Source organism: Tigriopus californicus, chromosome 12 (genome assembly GCF_007210705.1).
Source record: "Tigriopus californicus strain San Diego chromosome 12, Tcal_SD_v2.1, whole genome shotgun sequence".
Taxonomy (NCBI): Eukaryota; Metazoa; Arthropoda; class Copepoda; order Harpacticoida; family Harpacticidae; genus Tigriopus; species Tigriopus californicus.
The window spans coordinates 13078313-13078947 of NC_081451.1; the positions used below are offsets into that span (position 1 = coordinate 13078313).

Genomic DNA, 635 nt, shown 5'->3' on the forward strand with positions numbered 1-635 from the left:
GATCCTTCGCACAGGTGATGAAAATGGATTTGACCGGGAGCAACCCCAAATGGAAAGTAGTGGAGGAGTTTGCAAGCGGTATGTTTGATTTCTTTGGATTGTATGTCACTGAGGGTTTCACCATCAAACCCTGAAGGCAAATTCTGTTCAATGTTTGTTATGGCCAGTGAGTCTTGCAATGGCCAATACGGAATAAAAAACTAACATGAATCTTAATTTGATGCTAAAAAGTCTATGAGATTCCTCACTCTGGAAAGCTTCCAGAGCATTCCAGAGCAACAGCACCCAGTTGTTCATGGGTGGAACATTTCCGTTCAGTGTGACCAAATCGCTTGAGTGTAGACACATCTTCTATTAGGCAGTGACTCGGTTCTTGTTGCTTTGGAAAGAAATACACAGAGTTATTTAGGCTTGTACTTTCTTAATCTCAAATCTCCTTTGGACTTGGATATATGTTTTTTAGGATGTGCCACTTAAAATCGGGCACGGAGCAATGCAGTTTACGAACAAGTGAGTGACTTCACAGGAAAGTTTTGCAAATAACTACTGCTTAATGCTCTGATATCTCACAATTTTGTATCATAATTATTTGTCATAATGGCCTTTATTCAAAACCACAGCCTTGAATTTAATCT

At 39.5% G+C, this 635-nt stretch overlaps 1 protein-coding gene across 1 annotated transcript in view; it reads left to right on the plus strand.

Annotated features, from left to right (window-relative positions):
- The window catches only part of LOC131892315 (uncharacterized), a 19924-nt gene extending 19572 nt beyond the window's left edge, over positions 1–352 (plus strand). Inside the window, exon 5 of the mRNA XM_059242121.1 lies at positions 15–352. Coding sequence (XP_059098104.1) covers positions 15–134 — 120 coding nt within the window. The 3' untranslated portion in view covers positions 135–352. The remainder of the gene's footprint in view (positions 1–14) is intronic.
- Positions 353–635: the final 283 nt, after the last annotated feature.